Source organism: Oxyura jamaicensis, chromosome 14 (assembly GCF_011077185.1).
Source record: "Oxyura jamaicensis isolate SHBP4307 breed ruddy duck chromosome 14, BPBGC_Ojam_1.0, whole genome shotgun sequence".
Taxonomy (NCBI): domain Eukaryota; kingdom Metazoa; phylum Chordata; class Aves; order Anseriformes; family Anatidae; genus Oxyura; species Oxyura jamaicensis.
Window position 1 is genome coordinate 3,169,185 of NC_048906.1, and position 14,891 is coordinate 3,184,075.

The window sequence follows — 14,891 nt, forward strand, 5'->3', positions numbered from 1 at the left end:
TGGGTGGCGGACCAGAAGCAGATGAGGGAGGCACACGGTGCTGGAAGCGGGGTTAGCTCCACACGGACAACGATCCCCGAGGCCTGCGGTGGCCGGGCGGTGTTGGCAGGGCCCCAGCGGCCCCTCTGGGACCTGCAGCCGTAAACCTGCCTGCAGGGCTGCTGCATGGGTCAGGCTCCGGTCAACGTGCTCGTTTTGCTTTGCTCAGGCAGCCCTGAAAACTCGTGTTTTGCTGCCAGCGACAAGCCCATCCCTCCCCTCCCGAGTTGGAGCTGCCTACTGCACGGGGTGAGACGCAGGCCTCGCTAAATGCTTGCTTCGGGGCTAGCAGGACCTGATGGCTGCCCCGGTTCAGATTCAGCATCCAGATACAAGGCACAACGCAGCCACCAAACAGAAAACCCTCGGGAGTCATATCTGTGAAATCTGCTGTCGCCTGTGCTCGGGGACCCATGAAAAGAGCGGTGTGAGGCCCATTAATCCAGAAGCAAAGAGCTAGCTTGCAAAATCTGCCATTAGCCCAGGGCTAAAGCCAGCCTTCCCTCCCTCCTGCAGCCCTACACTCTCAGCATGAGTTTCAGGGGCCGCAGCAGCAGCCCGTGGCTGAAGGAGGCACACACATCCCCCTGACCTCCCACTGCCGGCCAGGCCTCGCAGCTCGCCCTGCCACTTGCAGCCCACTCACCCCGCAGCCTCAGCGGGATCTGTTACAGACCAACGCCTGGCAGCTTCAAAAGGCACAGAGCTGCACGCCAGAGCCTTACGCTAACGGGCAACCCCGCTGCCTTTTGCCTTTATTCCCCTGACCGCAGTGTCAGAGGGCTGTCTGGTCATAGCAGCAGTTTGGGGGCAGGTTTTGCTTAATGCGTGTTTATCAAGGCAGGGCTGGGTGCATACAAACTCGCCACGAGGCTGTGCTGCTTCCCGCAGTTGCTGTTGTTTTTAAACACTCCTCCTCCCGCAGGCTCACGCGCGCAGAACGGCGCTGGGGGAGCAGCGTGGAAATGGAAGCGCCGCACTGGACTGCTCTGAAACGCACACATGATGTATTCTTTCTTTTCAACCGACAGCAGAGCCTCTTGGGATCCGAGCCTCTGAGCACGCCCTTCCTGAAGGAAGTTAGCTTTGGGCCCCTTTAAATGAGCAGCAACCCATGCCTTCCAGTTTGTACATTTGATTTCTAATTATACGGAACCAGATACCAGAAGCCATTAGGCTGTTCTGCCTAATGGTACAAATTCCAGCAAATTCACCCCTTAGGGACTTTCACGACCCATTTGAGTTGCTGATGAGGGGAGTTTGATGAAGGGAGACTAATGTAGGGTGAAGTCTGTGATATGGGGATCCTCCACCAGAGCCCCTGAGGCCCTCAGCTCTCCCCCGTCACCATTCTCTAACCTCAGCCTTTACCACGGGCCAGTAAAATTAACTATTGCTCCGGTTACTCAACATCTGTGTCATCAGGATCGTGCTCATTTCTCATCAGCTCCCCCCTTTTGCTGGATGAGCTCGGAAGCCTCAGGCCAGCCTGTGGGATGGAGGTGTAGCGCCAAGGGACGAAGGGTGGGCACCAGGGAGCCTGGAGAGCAGGAGGAGGTCGTCAATGGGCGAGGAAAGCATTTTGCTCAGGCATGGATCAACCTAACGAAGCAGCAACTATGGGCAAAGGAAAATTCAGGGCAGCCTAGGACATTCTTTCTGCAGCTGAGACCGGGGGCAGTATTTTACATGGCTTAGGTGGGAAATGCACGTAGAGGCATCACTGATCCACTCCTCCATCTGGCTAACAACAAAAGGTGGTTTTTCCTCCAAGACCTGGAAGCTGCTGAAGTTTAGTCTGAGGCATGCACAGTCACTCAAGCATGCACACTCAGTGTCCCGCGCTCCCAACACAGCAAACAGGAAAACGTGCCCCCACCGTGTCCAAATCCTCTCCGCGATGGTTAGCTGTGTTGGGGAGGGTGGGAGGAGCAGGAAGATGAGAAAGCCGTGTTCCCCGGGGAAGGGCAGAGAGAGACTGCATCTCGTACAGATCTTGGGTCTGCTCTCTTCTCCCCTCCCGTTCCCCCTCCCCCAGTAAAACCATTAACCATATTTAAACCGGTCAGTCATTAAGAGAAGAAAGGCTCTCGTTTGCCATGGAGGTGTGAGCAGTGCATGCAAAAGTGGGCCGCTCCAGCGGGCAGCTGCGCTGTTTGGTGGGTGCCGGTTTGTTTACCTACGTGGCAGGGAACCTGGACTCGGGTTCATTTCAGTTATCCCATGAGACCTGCTCAATAACGGACTGTTGAAGGAGAAAGCAAAATAAAGAAAAACAAAACAAAAACAAGAAGCTCATAAATCCTAAATGCATTGGCATTCGCGCAGCCCTGCCCGCCCCCTCCCCGCGGCAGCGGCGCAAGCAGGCAGCGTGCCCCCGGCAGAGCCCGTGCTCTCCTCCTTCCCCCACGAGACCTCCGGACAGCACACGTGGGGGACCACGAGATAAGCGCTCCAAGTTGAAGTGGCGAAGGGCAGCCAACCCTCGGAGCTGGGACAGCAAGGCTGCAAGCCCAGGCTGCACCCCAAAATGCGCAGAGCTGCTCCCTGCATTGACTCGGTGCGGCGCAAGCACCCCGAGCTGATGACCTGCTGCCTGCAGAGCTCAGCTGGTGACTATTTCCCCAGCTAGAAGCCTTTTTCAGCCCAGCTTCTCACTTTGCCTGAAGTCCCAGCCACTTCAAACACCAGCAGGAGATATCCACTGCCCAGTGGGGAGAGGCAAAGCAAGTTTTGCCCATGCTGATCTCCTTTGTAACTGCCCTACGTTTAATGGTGGCTGTGAGCAGCTTCATTTGCCCTTTTTATCTCTGTGGTCCCACAGCAACAGCCAGCGTGTAGCATGATGCAATTCTGGCAGTCAGCAGGCCGAGCAGACGCACTTGGCACAGAATTATTGGGATCTGGGACCAAGAGCAAGTACAGAACGGCCAGAGAAAAGCAGGGCCATCTGCACTGTGTTAACACACAAGAAAGTGTGTGTTAAATATGTCCAGAGCCAAGGCGTCGCTGTTCCACATAAAAAACAAAAATCTTGCAGTGATGAACACTGGAAAACCTGTAATGCTGCGTGCATTTCCACCCTTTGATATCACCTACGTTTCTGCTAAAAACGGGGAGCAAACTCTGGGAATCCTTCTGTGAAAGACCAACGAACAGGGTGAAATTTCTCCGTGGCTCAAGCGAGGAGCAGCTCCACACCTACATCTCAGCAGCTTCAGCAACGCGAGTGCCCCACAAGGCACCACCTGGCAGCGGGCTCTGCCTGGCCTCACAGCAAACCGTTTCCCATTTGAAAGCTTGGTTTTCTCCCAGTTGCCTTCCAGGCTAGCATTAATGACCAGGGAATTCTCAGTTTTCTTCCCCTACTGATTTCTTCCCACCTGCAGCCCCCACTGGAGACTAACACTGGGCATCTGCATGGCAGGGGGAAGGAGATGCGGACTCACCTTTGACCTGATATTCCTTAGTTGCCGGCTAACACTGGATCTGTCTTTCTTCAAGAAATCAGGGTTGCTTTTTGATTTCATAATATCTGGAGAGAAGCAAAATGACCGGTATTAATGCGGTGCCCACGGATTCCTGCAAGGGGCCGGGCCAGGGGCTTTTTCTGCCTCCCGATGAGCCGGGGCAGAGGGGACTCTCCGGGGCTCCCTCGCAGCACGCGCAGCACGAGGCTTTCATGGTGCCAAATGGCAGAAGCCTTTCAAAACCACGAGCTTCCCATCCTCGGGCTGGAAGGGGGAACCGCCACGGGAGGTAAGCTCAGGCTGTCTGCTCCTTGCCACCTCTGGCAAGACTGCCTGCAAGGAGCGGAGGTGGGATGCAACATGAAATGGCAAAAAAAGCACCACGCAAAGTCCTACGCTTGGCCCCGTTACTCCACGAGGGCTCGTACGCCAGGATGCACGTGCCAGACCAGGAACCCCAAAATTGCTTAGAGCAGCTGGAGGAGGACTGACCATATCCCGATACAGTGGTGTTCACAGGGGATTTCTCTCCCTGAGCTTCTGTGGCTGCTTTCAGCTGCTCTTTCAACCTGCTGATATCACAGTCTGCCTTGGCCTTCACAATGCTCAGCTCTGTGTAGATGTCTTTGTACTTGTCGCTGGCGTATTTCTTATCCTGGCAAAGGAACAAGAACAACCCAAGAGCGTAAGACAGACAGCTGGAGCCGAGGGGAACGCGCCGAAGAGCAGCTTGGCACAAGCCGCCGGATGATGAGCAGCGTGTTGGAGCAGTGCCCTGCACACCTAGCTGCATTTTCTTCCTCCCTGCTCTGCACTTTGGAGTCGCAGGCAGCAATGCCAGCCGGGGCAAGGCGCTCATTTACACGCTCGTGAAGCTGCGTTGAGCAGCAAACACAGGACTGGAGATTCGCAGAAAGGTCCAAGCGCAGCAGTGAGCACACGGTGCTGCCCACACGTGTGGGGCCCTTTGTTACAGGATGACTTCTTTGTAGGTTTTAGCAAAGGTGCCGAATTAAAACAGAATTCCCAGAAATGGCCTTGGCAAAGGGGCTTGTCCAGAGCAAACCACACCTAACGCTGGGAGGCTGGGCAGGTCTCTAACACTGACTATTTTTGCCATTTCAAATATCTGATGTGACAGGAATCGGGAAAAAACACTCACGGGGATGTTTTCCCACAAAAAGGGAGAAGGGGTAAGTTCTGGGCTGACAGTAGCGGGGTGCTTTACTGTTAACACCAAAATGGGTAGTCAGTTCAGTTAAGGGCAACAATGAAATGTTTCAAATCTGGGGATAAGCGAGCTGAAATCTAAGCACAGACACGCAAGAGATGAGCACAGCCCTCAGGTTCGCAGAAATGAGCCTGCACCCAGCATTACCCTCAGTGCCGTCTGCAGCTCGTCTTTGAGAGAGCTGATCTCCTGCTTCAGGTACTGGATTTCCGACTCTTTGACCCGCAGCAGGACCTGGAGGGACAGAAGCAGCATTATCACACCCCTGCGGACACCACACAGCCCCCAGAGCCTCACCCGCTGCGCATGGGGACAACCGAGCCAGGGCGCCTGGCCCAAAATGGGGAAAAAAAAGGATTGGGACTTCAGGAGCTCCCAATCCCACCGCACCCCCAGTGCATGTGGAAGGACAGGGGCTGCTGCGTGGTCCTGGTTGCTGTCTCTCATCCCCGCAGCCAGGCTCACCTCCAGCTCGTAGGCGTCCTTGCCCTGGGTGAGAGGCGACCCAGCAGCCTCTCCTCCACCCTCCCCGGTCAGCAAGGTCCGCAACCGCGTGATCTCCGCAGCCAGGCGGTTATTCAGCTCCTGGAAGAAGCAGGGAGATGTTGTAGGATGAGGGAGCACAGCCAGGGCTCAGCGTAAAGCCAGCAGCACCTCCCAGCCCTGCTTGGTGCCTTCTTCGTGGCCTTCTGGAGCTGCAAGAGGGCATCTTTTACCACAAACCCTGCATCTTCACTTAAGAGAGAGATGAGGACATCAGCTCAGGGCAGCAAAGTTGTGACAATGCCCAGTAGAGACAAGGAATCACTCAGGTTGGAAAAGACCTCCAGGACTGCCCATCCAACCCTTAATCTAGTACAAAAGTTCACCACTAAACCATGCTACGAAGTCTCCACATTTCTTGAAGACCTCCTATTCCCATGCCACACAACAATTTCAGTAAAGAAATTTCTCCTAATATCCAACCTAAACCTCCCCTGGCACAACTTCAGGCTGTTTCCCCTCATCTTATCACTTGGTGCTTGGGAGAAGACCCTGATCCCCACCGTGCTACAACCTCCTCTAAGGTAATTGTGACGTGCAATGAGGTCTCTCCTGAGCCTTCTCTTCTCCAAGCTGAACAAACCCAGCTCCCTCAGCCGCTCCTCCTAAGACTTGTTGTTCTCTAGACCCTTGACCAGCTTCCTTGCCCTTGTGCCTTCATCCCACCCGCCCTCACCCCTCCGCCCGCCCTGCGGCCTCACCTGGTTGTGGGCGTTGAGCTCCTGGTTCTCCCGCTGGCACTGGCGGAGGGCCTGCCTCTCAGCCTCCAGCGCCTGCGCCAGGTGGGCGTTCTCCAAGCACTTCTGCGAATACTGCTCCGAAAGCACCTCCAGCTCCCGCTGCACCGACTGCAGCTCCTCCCTGGCACAGAGACACCAGCCAGTGCCCTCCCCGGCGCGCGCCTGCTCTTGCTCATGCGCCTCCCACCCGCCCAGGACAAGCCGGCGGGGATCTAAGGAGCGAGCCAACCCTTCCTTCTCCTGGCATGCCAGTGCTTGGCCACCAAAAGAGGCAGACGGCCTTTCTCTGGCAGGTTAAATGGCAGATTTCCTTCCTCGGGCTTCCCAAACCAGAGCTGAGATCTGCCAGGCTTGTACTCGGGAGTGATGGACGTGCACACCTAACAGGGACGTTTCAAACGGCTTGGCCATTTTGTTCAGCTCCCATGTGAGGACAGCCTCGCCACCAAAAGCCAAGTGCTTGCCTTCACCTTGCCCAGTCAGAGGCGCTTCAGCTCTCCTCACGTTACAGCTGCGAGAAAAGCAGCATCGTCTGTGCACGTCTGCTACTTCTGGTGACCATACAGCAGCTAAAACTGGGGAAATTGAGCTGGAAACCCCCAAACCAGGAGCCTACGGCTGCAGCTGGGCTGGGACAGGGGGCAGAAGTCCAGACCTAACTCCTTGCCGAAATCACAGAGGAGCAAGGGGTCTCCCACACGCCTAATCCCCCCCCGAGACACAGGACAGACAGAGGACGACGGTCTTACAGGTATTGCCTCCGGAGGGCCTCGATGTCGGCGTTGACGCTGCTGATCTGGGAGCGCTGCGACTTCTCCAGCTCTCGCTCCAGCTCCTCCCGGTGTGCGTTCTTCATGGCTTCAATGGCTGCATGGGATGGCACAGGGTTAGCACCCGGCACCGCTCTGCCCGAAGGAGGCTTTTGGAGAGGGTTTTCTTTTTTTTTTTTGGTTTGGTTTTTAAAGGAACAAGATGCCAAGTCAGCCCAGTGAGCCACCCCACTGCTTCCCAGCCTGTGCCCCTGGCCCCAGGGCAGCAAAGGGGCTTCTGCAAACCCTGCTGTTTAATAAAGTCCAAAGAGCTGACCAACTCCCATGCTGTTTTCCTGAACTGCAGGACTCCTAATGCAGAGCCCATGGGCTCCAGTGCTTTAAAACTCCCCACAGCACGGAAGAACGAGTTCTTTGTGGAATCAGCAATAAATTAACAACAGGAATGACTGACACCTTTCTGAGATTAAACGGAAAACTGATCAGACTCCGGTACAGGCAGGGAGAGGCATACCGAGCCTGGAGAAGGAGCAGAAGTGCCTCCATCCAAAACACCTGCCCCCAGCTCTTCCCTATCTCCTAATCCCCATCCAGCCCTCATCCCCACGCGCTGCTCCTCCCTCCTGGAGCAAACACCATCCCCGTGCCCCATCGGCATGGAGCTGCTGCGGCGTGGCCGTGTACCTGAGATGGTGGCAGCCGTTTCCTCTGCCAGCAGGCGGTCCTTCTCCTCCCGCAGCTTCTCCAGCTCCCGCTGGTGCTGCCGCTGCAGGTCCTCGATCTTCTTCTGGTGCGTCTCCTCCATGGCTGCAAAGCCCCTTTCACATGTTGCCTGCAAGAGGGACGAGGGGAAGGGGTTGGCCCGGGAGCGCGGGGCTGGAATCACAGCGGTGGGGAGCCCCTCGGGAGCCGCACACCAGCGGGTGGTGGGCACCCAGCTTCCATCGTGAGGGTCTTCTCCCTCCCCAGCCAGGCAGGAGCTGGACGAGGATGGACCCCACGAGGTCAGGGCTTGTCCTGCAGCCGCTCGACCCCTGGCAGCTCCAGGGAGAGGGACTGACAAGGGTAGGTCTGGGGTCAGATGTGAGCAGGGAGTGCAAATGGGTGGTAAAACGGCAAAAAAAAAGACCGGTGTGCCCCTTCTGCTCCCCTCTGCAATCCCTGCTTCCAGGTGCGGCCACCTCTGGGTGGAAAACAGAGGGCTTGTGACAACAGCAGGACCTTAACTCACAACTGAGTATGGCTTCAAATGCTGCACGGGAAATGATTTCCTAATTCAATTACTAGGATTGAATTTAGGCCAGGAAATAGGGAACAGTGCTCTAGGGATTCAGGAATCAACAACGGTGAAATCACAAGTCCCAGCTGGGTTCTTCCCCTGCCACAGATCCTGCTCGTGCCTTTGCAGGGGGCAAAACGCAACCGTGATGGCAGGGTGGGGGCAGAAACCCACGCTGCTGGTCAGGGGCCACCTGAGCTCCCCAGGGCCGGTGTCAGACCCACGAGGGGAAACAGCCCCCTTGGGTTCTTTTTTCACTTCTGAAGACAGCAGCAAGCCCCAGGACAGGCTGCATTAAGCCAGCCCCTCTGCAGGCAGTCACACACTGAGCTTTTCTCCCTCTTTATTCGACCTTCCTATCTCAGTGAAATTCTCGATTCACACGTTTTCAAAGGGGAGTGAGGACTGTCCCCTAGGGATCCACGGGGACTCTAAGGGGGATTTAAGGGGGACAAAGTCACTCCCCCAGTGACAGAAGTCTAACACCCACTGACCTACACTACCACACACTCTTCAGCATCACCACTTCGTTGTATAATTCTGCATAACTTCTGTCATTCCCCCCAATTTTCAGCTCTGGTGCTTTTTCCCTCCCCTCAAGTTTTAATCCGGAGACATTTTTCCATATTTTTTTTTTCTCAGCCTTGTTTTCTGAAACTTGCAGCTCAGTGCCAGAACCTGTCTGGGCTTGGCTTGAAAAACCCTTCATTATACCTCTAACATCAGAGGAAAACCGTGGATACTCCTCGACAGGACTGCGGGTTCAGTATTGAATGTATTGTAAATGCATTGCTATAAATCCAGGACACCTGAAAGGTACGAACCAGTGCCTGGTGTTACTACATTCCCCATCTGGTTCAGAAGAGAAGACTCTTAACCTGTAAAACTGATTTGCAGTTTCCTGGATGGCTTTCAAACCAAGGGACCTTTCTATTTTCCTCTCCCTCTGCTCCCTCCAGAGATGCATAAACAGGCCAGCCGGAGCCGCTCTCCTCCCAGACCGCTCTGCCCAGCCGATGCTTCTTGCTTTGGTTTTGGCAGAGCCAGGAAGGAAGGGCAGGTTCTGTGCTTGCTGTTAGTTCAGAGCCTCAATTTTGGCTGCTTTTGCTGACTTCCACAAATGACTGCTCCTGGAAAGCATCGCCAGCATGGCCTTTGCGTGACCATCGCTGACCTTTTGGGCACCTCTCCTTCCCCTGCTGCTCAACCTGGCTGCTGCTGGGACTCCTCCACCACCCTATAGCCAGGTCCTAGCTGGAAAGCTGGGTCTTGAACCAAAAGCAGAACACCAAACCCAGGAGGTTTGGGGATTTTTCAGAGCTGTACCATCCATCTAAGGCTGGTTTTACAGCCCGCCCTGACTGCTGGAGCAATGTGAATGAAGGCGTTTCATCGCCACTGGGTTTTCTGCACCTAAGGCTGGGGTCCCAGTAACTGTGCACTGTTTGTTACGTGAAGAGTTGCTGGCGTATACCACCAGTGATCTCCCTCTTAGCCACGTGCAGAGGAGATTGCTGTGCTACAGAATTTGGTATCCGTTTGCAGTCACCTGCCCCAGGAACGTACATTTGGAGAGCGCAGGTTCCCGTTTCATCTCCCATTTTTGAGGGCAGCAGAGACAGACTGGAGATTTGGTCAGACTGGGAAAGACAGAGTTCAGGAATGCTTCTAAAGGGAAGTCACAAACAAAAAGTACACCTCGGGTACGAGGAGAAACACTATGTATCTGAAGGAGAGCTTGACAGTAACAAGCTATTTTGAAACTCTCCCTCTGTCTACACCACCAGCAGCCCTGCTGCGGAGACTGCCTCCAGTAATTAGCTCTCTCCCACAGCAATGCATTTAGAATACCCCAGCACAGAGAAATACAAGCATGGAATAAAGACCATCCTTTACAGAGGCCTTTTAAGCACTTGGGGGCTTGCTCAGGTGTGCTGCCTCTCATAGGGGATGCCCCTAAGTTTGGCAAACCTTGGGACCGAAAGCACCCTCCCGGTACACTCAAGCAGGAGAAAGCATAAAGTGTTAAACGTGGCAAAACCTTTAGGTTTTCAAAGTCTTTCTGGTATTTCTCCCTCAGCGTGGAAGCGCTGCCCTCCAGGTGCTTGTTCTCCAGCTCGTCCCTCATCACGTTCATCTGGGCCTCCAGCTCCTGGATGCGCTCCCTCAGGCCGTGCATGGAGTCCAGCTCACCGCTGGGGCCCTGCCCGGCGCCGCCCGGCTCCCCGGCCACCCAGGGGTCCCCAACACCCGGTCCTGCCGCGGGGGACGCCTCCGGGTGCTGCCGCTGGTACTCGTCGAGGGTCTCCTGCAGGCGCTGCAGGTTCTGGCTGTAGTGCTCCTGCAGCGCCTGCAGCTCCTGGCCGTGGATGACCTGCAGCTCCTTGATCTTGGCCTGGAACTTGTCCTCCAGCAGCTGCATCTGCTCCAGGTGGTACCGCTCCATGTTCTGCTTGTCGCGGACGATGGCGTCCAGCTGGCTGAGGCCCTCCGTCCTCTCGGCCTTCAGGGCATCCTCTGTCCTGTTCAGCTGCTCGATCACGTTCCGAATCTCCTCCTCATAGCGGCCCTGTAACTCGCTCAAGCTTTTGCTGTGCTTGCGCTCCTCTTCCTCCAAAAGCCTTCGCTGACCGTCCAGCTGGGAGACCTTTGCTTTGAGATCGGCGTTCTCCCGCTCGAGCATGGCTATCACCTCGCCGTACTCCCCCTGCTGCTTTCGCAGCAAGTCCTCGTACTCGTCCCGGAGCAGAGAGACCGTCTTCACGCGCTCCTGGCAGAGCGCGTCCATGCTCTGCAAGGACTCCTTGTAAGACTTGAGCTCTCTCTCGTACTCCAGTCGGACTTTGCAAGCAGCGTAACAAACCTGAGCCTGAACAATTGCATCCTGGACTAACAAAGAAGAATACCGCTCCAGGTCTCCCATGCACGAGTGATATGAAAGACTCTGAGATATCTTCAGGAGCTTCTGGCAATCTCTCATGGCCTCCTCAGGAGGCAGAGACAGTAAGGCAACGGATATTTCCTTAAGAACGTTTGATTTGTCCTTTAGCTGTTGGGCAAGATCTTCCTGGATGGAAACGAGAGCTTCACTACTGCGGCCTGGCAGGCTGCAGACCTCCCCCACCTTGGCCGATTCCTGGTACGGCACCATTTGGAGACGGCTCCCGTCCCAGGAGATCTGCGTTCTTTCTGAAGCATCTTTCTGAATTTCAAGTGCTTCAGAAATCTGGTGCATAACTCTGTCAAAATCAGGAGTCCTGTATGCTTTGAGGATTTCCTCCAGCATGCACTTATGCTGCTGGAGAGCTGTTTTGGTATTATGGAGGTCCTCTTCGATTGTTTTTAATCTCCGGTGGAAAGAATCCCTCATTTTCTGTGCCACAAACCCAAGTTCTGCCTTGATCAATGTAGCATCTGCTACAGCACTGAGAAAACACGGAGAAAACCCCAGACCTGCCGTTTCTGTTTTGCCCTCTGCTTCTCCTTCCCTGGTGCTCAAGTGCACTCTCAGATCCTCCACCTGGCTCCAAAACTCCCCTTCCAGCAGCAGCTTGTTAGACAGGACGCCGGCCAAGTCAACTGCTGTAGGAGAAACATTTGCCGGCTCTATCAAAGCCACCTCAGCTGTCCCTTGGATCTCTCTGAGCAGCTGAGATATCTCAGAGCCTGCACTTTGCAAAGACTCCGCTATTTGGTTGATTAGAGAGGCCTCGAACGCCACTCTCTCAGAAAGCCATCTCAGCTGGCCCGCGTTGAACGTTTCGGCTCGCTGCTCCTTGGGGACGTGCTCCTCCTCGCTCAGAAGGCCTCCCTCTGAAGCAGGGGTTTCCGCGATAAGGCCCTCGCCCTGCTGATACTCAGACGGGCCTGGCGCCCCTCTCAAGGCTTGGATTGCACTCGATAAGGTCGTTTCCAGGCCGGACAGAGTAACAAGGAACAAATCGCCCTCTTTTTCCTCATCTGACTTAGGCAAAGCTCTTAGTTGCTCCCTGCACTTCTCTAAGCAAGTCAGCGCTTGATCGTTTTTCATCTGGAAGCCTCCCAGCTCGCTCACATGATTTTCTATGAGCTTGAACTTCTCCTGCCTCTCGCTCTCCAGCTGCGAGATCAGAGCACTGACTTGGGACAAGCTGCTCTGAAGCTGTTCCCGCAGCTGGGACTCCGTGCTGGCCCACTGGTGGTGAAGGGCGATGAGCGTCTCCTGATTATGGCCGTGCTGGCTTTCAAGCTTCATGGTTACGTCTTTGAGCTTTTCCTCTGTGATATACAGCTTGGTTTCCAGAGAATGGATGATCGAGAGATAGGTCTCGGAGTCGCTGGCCCCTGACGAGGAGTAACCGAGAACGGGCTCCGAGGACATGCTTTCCTCAGACAGCGACCTGTCTTGGCTCGTGTCTGAAGAAGTACTGCTTGTCCAGTTCTTCTCTGACCCATCCGGGTGGATATATTTTTGGCACTGGATGCTCGAGAAACGGATTCTTTGCCTCTTGGCCCCCATGATTCCTACATCAGGCTTTGCTAAGGCTTTCTGAACCAACTCTTGGTCCTGGAGCTCTGCAGCTTTGGAAGGGGATCCAAACTCCTCTGCTTGCCTCTGGCTGGTCTCAAGGACCTCCTCCTCCTCCTCCTTCAGTGCATAACTCAGAGCTGGGAGGACATCGTGAGTTTGCAGAGGCTGCCCCAGCTGAGATGGATGACTTTCATCAGCCTCGAGATTGGGGCCAACATCTTCTGTCTCCTCAGCACATGGACCTGTGCCTATGCTAGCTAATTTCCTTAAAGCCTCCTCCTTGGCCTTCAGCTTTACTTTAGTCTCCTCTAAATTGCTATCCAGAGCAATCATTTTAACCAAAGCCTCACTGAGGTCTTGATCTTTCTTCTCCACAATTCTCAGGTGCATTTCCTTAACGTGTCTCAGCTCCTCCTCTTTTTCTTTCAGCACCTTCTGCACACCCTGGAACTGATCCGACACCTCCTCAAACGACTGCTCCAGATTGTGGTAGTTGGTCTCTTCCATCTTCAACTTTGCTTGCAGCTTTGCAACTTCGTTATCTGACTCGGCAACCTGGTTCATGAGCTCGTGGAACCGACATTTGATCTGATCCCTCTCCCTTTCAAGCTCCTCGATGTGCTCGGCGAGTTTCTGGATGCTGGCCTCCTTCATCACCAGCTGCTCCTCCAGCTGGTGGACGAGCTCGCTGCCTTCGAACTTGGCACTCAGCTTCTCCTTCTGCAGAATCTCCATTTGCTGCTCGTTATTTTGCAGCTGATTCTCATACTCGTTGGCCTTATCCTCCACCTCCTTCAGACTGTGTAATAAAACCTGCTTTTCCCTCTCACAGCTCTCCAGCAAAGCCTCGTAATTCTTCTGCAACTTCTCCTCCATGAGGATCCGCGTTTGCTCGCTAGCGTTCAGCTGCCGGCTCAGGTCGGCGATCCTGTCCTGGAGGCGCTGCACCTCCTTCTGATGGTCCCTCTGCAAAGCCTGCTGCATTTCCAGGTCCCGCAGCTCCTGGGTCTTCTCGAGGAGCAGAGCCTCCGCGTTCTTCAGCTTCTGCTCGCTGGCCTTCAGCTGGGAGCTGAGCGCGGCCTCGCCATGCTGCCACTCCTCCAGCTGCTCCTTGGCTTTCTCCTTCTCGCTCCTCAGGTCGCTCTTGAGCTTGGCCAGGGTCTGCTCCTTGATGGAGAGCTCGGCGGCCGCGTTGCTGAGCCTCGCCTGCAGGCTCTGAATCTCGGCTTCGTGGTGCCGGATCACGTCCTTAGCCTCGGCGTAGCTGCGTTTCAGCGACTGAATCTGCTGATTGATCAGCTCTTGACGCCGGCACTGGGCTTCCAGCTCACTTTGGAGGTCTTGGTTGACTTTGTGGAGCCTCTGCCAGGCACCTGATGGCGAGGCGGCCACCTCGGTCTTAAAAAAATTGATTAAATATGAGATTAGTAACACTCTTGGCTCTCCCTTCTGAGTGTCACACCTCTGGCCAGGCAGGCCACGGAAAAGCTCCTCACAGCGATTTGGCTGCTACCCACATGCTCCAATTGGGATGATTTGTTCTTGGCACAATTTTATTTTGTTTTAACCAACTTTTCTTTCTTTTTTTTTTTTTTTGTTTTAAATGAGCGACAACTGCTTTCCAGTAACAGAAAACATGGACCGTAACATCAAAACAGCTGTACAGTAACAGGCTAAAAAGAAAACAACCAAAATCAAACAGAACCAAAAAAAAAAAAAAAAAAACAATGAAAAAAAGAAACACCAGCAGTAAAACAGAGACGGACAGAAGAGAGAAAAACTGGAGGGGTGAGAAGGAGGAGGGGATGGGAACAGGCCGGGGAGAAAGGAATTGCTTTTTTAGTGTGTTTGTTCATTTTGTCATGAAACAAAAAGTGCACAGTTGAGGTACCACAGTCCTACCGAACAAAAGCAACAACAGAAAGTGAGGTGGCAGCAAATGACATCACATCCCACCAAAACGCAGGGAGACAGGACAGCCGGCGTGGCGATGTCATTTCTGTGACTGCTAGACAGGACTTATTGGCTGCTCATCGCATTAGAGAGATGGTGTTATGCTAAAGTTTAAGGCTAGCAAGGATTCTAATTTCGCTACCTGCAAAAATAAAAAACAACAACAAAAAAGGACAAAATAAAAAGCCCAACGAGTGAAGGGGGGGAACAGGTATGATGAGAATGTAAAATAAAAGAAACCAACCTTTGTGAGATTCAAACCAAAGCAGTGTAGCATGCAAAGAGAAAACTCACAAAGAGAGTCATGCAAAAGGCGACAGAAATTATGTATCTTTAAAAAAAATACACAGACAGGA

At 54.2% G+C, this 14,891-nt stretch overlaps 1 protein-coding gene across 10 annotated transcripts in view; it reads right to left on the minus strand.

The window, feature by feature from the left end:
- The window catches only part of MPRIP (myosin phosphatase Rho interacting protein), a 69,432-nt gene that overhangs the window by 1,343 nt on the left and 53,198 nt on the right, over positions 1 to 14,891 (minus strand). For 6 of the 10 annotated variants that reach the window (XM_035339945.1, XM_035339944.1, XM_035339942.1 and 3 more), the window contains 8 exons: positions 10,114 to 13,980; positions 7,478 to 7,625; positions 6,773 to 6,890; positions 5,985 to 6,144; positions 5,206 to 5,325; positions 4,888 to 4,974; positions 4,002 to 4,164; positions 3,489 to 3,574 (listed from right to left, as the gene is read on the minus strand). In XM_035339945.1, coding sequence (XP_035195836.1) covers positions 3,489 to 3,574; positions 4,002 to 4,164; positions 4,888 to 4,974; positions 5,206 to 5,325; positions 5,985 to 6,144; positions 6,773 to 6,890; positions 7,478 to 7,625; positions 10,114 to 13,980 — 4,749 coding nt within the window. Of the gene's footprint in view, positions 1 to 2,218; positions 2,285 to 3,488; positions 3,575 to 4,001; positions 4,165 to 4,887; positions 4,975 to 5,205; positions 5,326 to 5,984; positions 6,145 to 6,772; positions 6,891 to 7,477; positions 7,626 to 10,113; positions 13,981 to 14,891 lie in introns of all 10 variants that reach the window. The other 4 variants (XM_035339941.1, XM_035339940.1, XM_035339948.1 and 1 more) reach the window with 4 other exon arrangements.